Raw genomic sequence first — 1,020 nt, 5'->3', positions numbered from 1 at the left:
CCCCGAGCCCCCCCCCCCCCCGCTGGACCACGGCAGTGCCTGACCCCTGGTCTGTGCTTTGTGCTGGGCCTCAGGGCTGAGTCCCGGTTCCTGTCCCTGAGGATAGCTGTGCAGTCTGGCCCGTGGCCCTGTGTGCCAGCTCCTTTCCATTTTTTCTGTCCTCAGCCTCCATCAGAGCCTTGACCTGGGGGCTCAGGGCCGAGGCCACGCCTCTACCCCCACCCATGTCTCCCAAAAGGGCCTGAGCTCCCTCCACATGGCCCAAGGGAGGGTGGCCATCAGCTTCCACCACAGGCCACCTGTCAGGGTGACCCGGACCCACTGAAACCCCAAGAGACTCGGACACCCTTCCTGGCCAGCGGCCCATGTGCATGCGTCTGGCCGTACACCCAGGCGTCCTGCCCACCAGAGCACCCCTCGGGGCCAGGGCTGGGGCTGGCGCAGACCCACCTGGGGCTGGAGGTGGCTGTGTGGGGGTCCAGCAGCTCTGGGCCCCCTGGGAGGGCACCTGGGGGCGCAGGGGATGCAGGCAGGGCAAGGCCCCCAGGGCCCACCCACAGCCCTAACCCGGGGAGGGAGGGGCCGTCGGGGACCAGCCCCTGAGCGCCTGGGACAGGAAACCCCCCCCTGTGGGCCCGCCCAGTGTAACCCGACTCTCGGGCCCCCCCCACTCCAGCTCTCGGCCAATTCCAAACCCCCAAATGCCAGGAAAAGGAAACTCAAGAGAAATCGAAACTGCAGCGGAGGAAGGATCCAAGTTCCCGGCCCGCCGTCCCGGAGGCCCGGCCATGAACGCGCCCCAGCCCCTGCGCCCCGGCGCGCGCCCCGGCTATGAGATGCTCAAGGAGGAGCACGAGGTGGCGGTGCTGGGCGCGCCCGGCAGCGCGGCCCCCAGGGCGGCCACCGTGATCGCCATCCAGCCCGAGACCGCCGTGCCCGACCACGTCGTCTGGTCCCTGTTCAGCGCGCTCTTCATGAACTTCTGCTGCCTGGGCCTGGCGGCCTTCGCCTACTCCGTGA

General features: G+C 69.4%; 1 protein-coding gene across 1 annotated transcript in view; it reads left to right on the top strand.

Annotated features, from left to right (window-relative positions):
* The first annotated feature begins 687 nt into the window (after positions 1-687).
* The window catches only part of LOC105854549 (interferon-induced transmembrane protein 3-like), a 3,255-nt gene continuing 2,922 nt past the window's right edge, over positions 688-1,020 (top strand). The window contains exon 1 of the mRNA XM_012734355.1: positions 688-1,016. Within this exon, the coding sequence (XP_012589809.1) occupies positions 702-1,016 (315 nt within the window). The 5' untranslated portion in view covers positions 688-701. The remainder of the gene's footprint in view (positions 1,017-1,020) is intronic.

The sequence above is a fragment of the Condylura cristata genome, unplaced genomic scaffold, assembly GCF_000260355.1.
Source record: "Condylura cristata isolate star-nosed mole 26May11 unplaced genomic scaffold, ConCri1.0 scaffold00054, whole genome shotgun sequence".
In the NCBI taxonomy this organism is placed as follows: domain Eukaryota; kingdom Metazoa; phylum Chordata; class Mammalia; order Eulipotyphla; family Talpidae; genus Condylura; species Condylura cristata.
The sequence above is the reverse complement of the archived record's forward strand: the minus strand, read 5'-3'. Positions and strand labels throughout refer to the sequence as shown.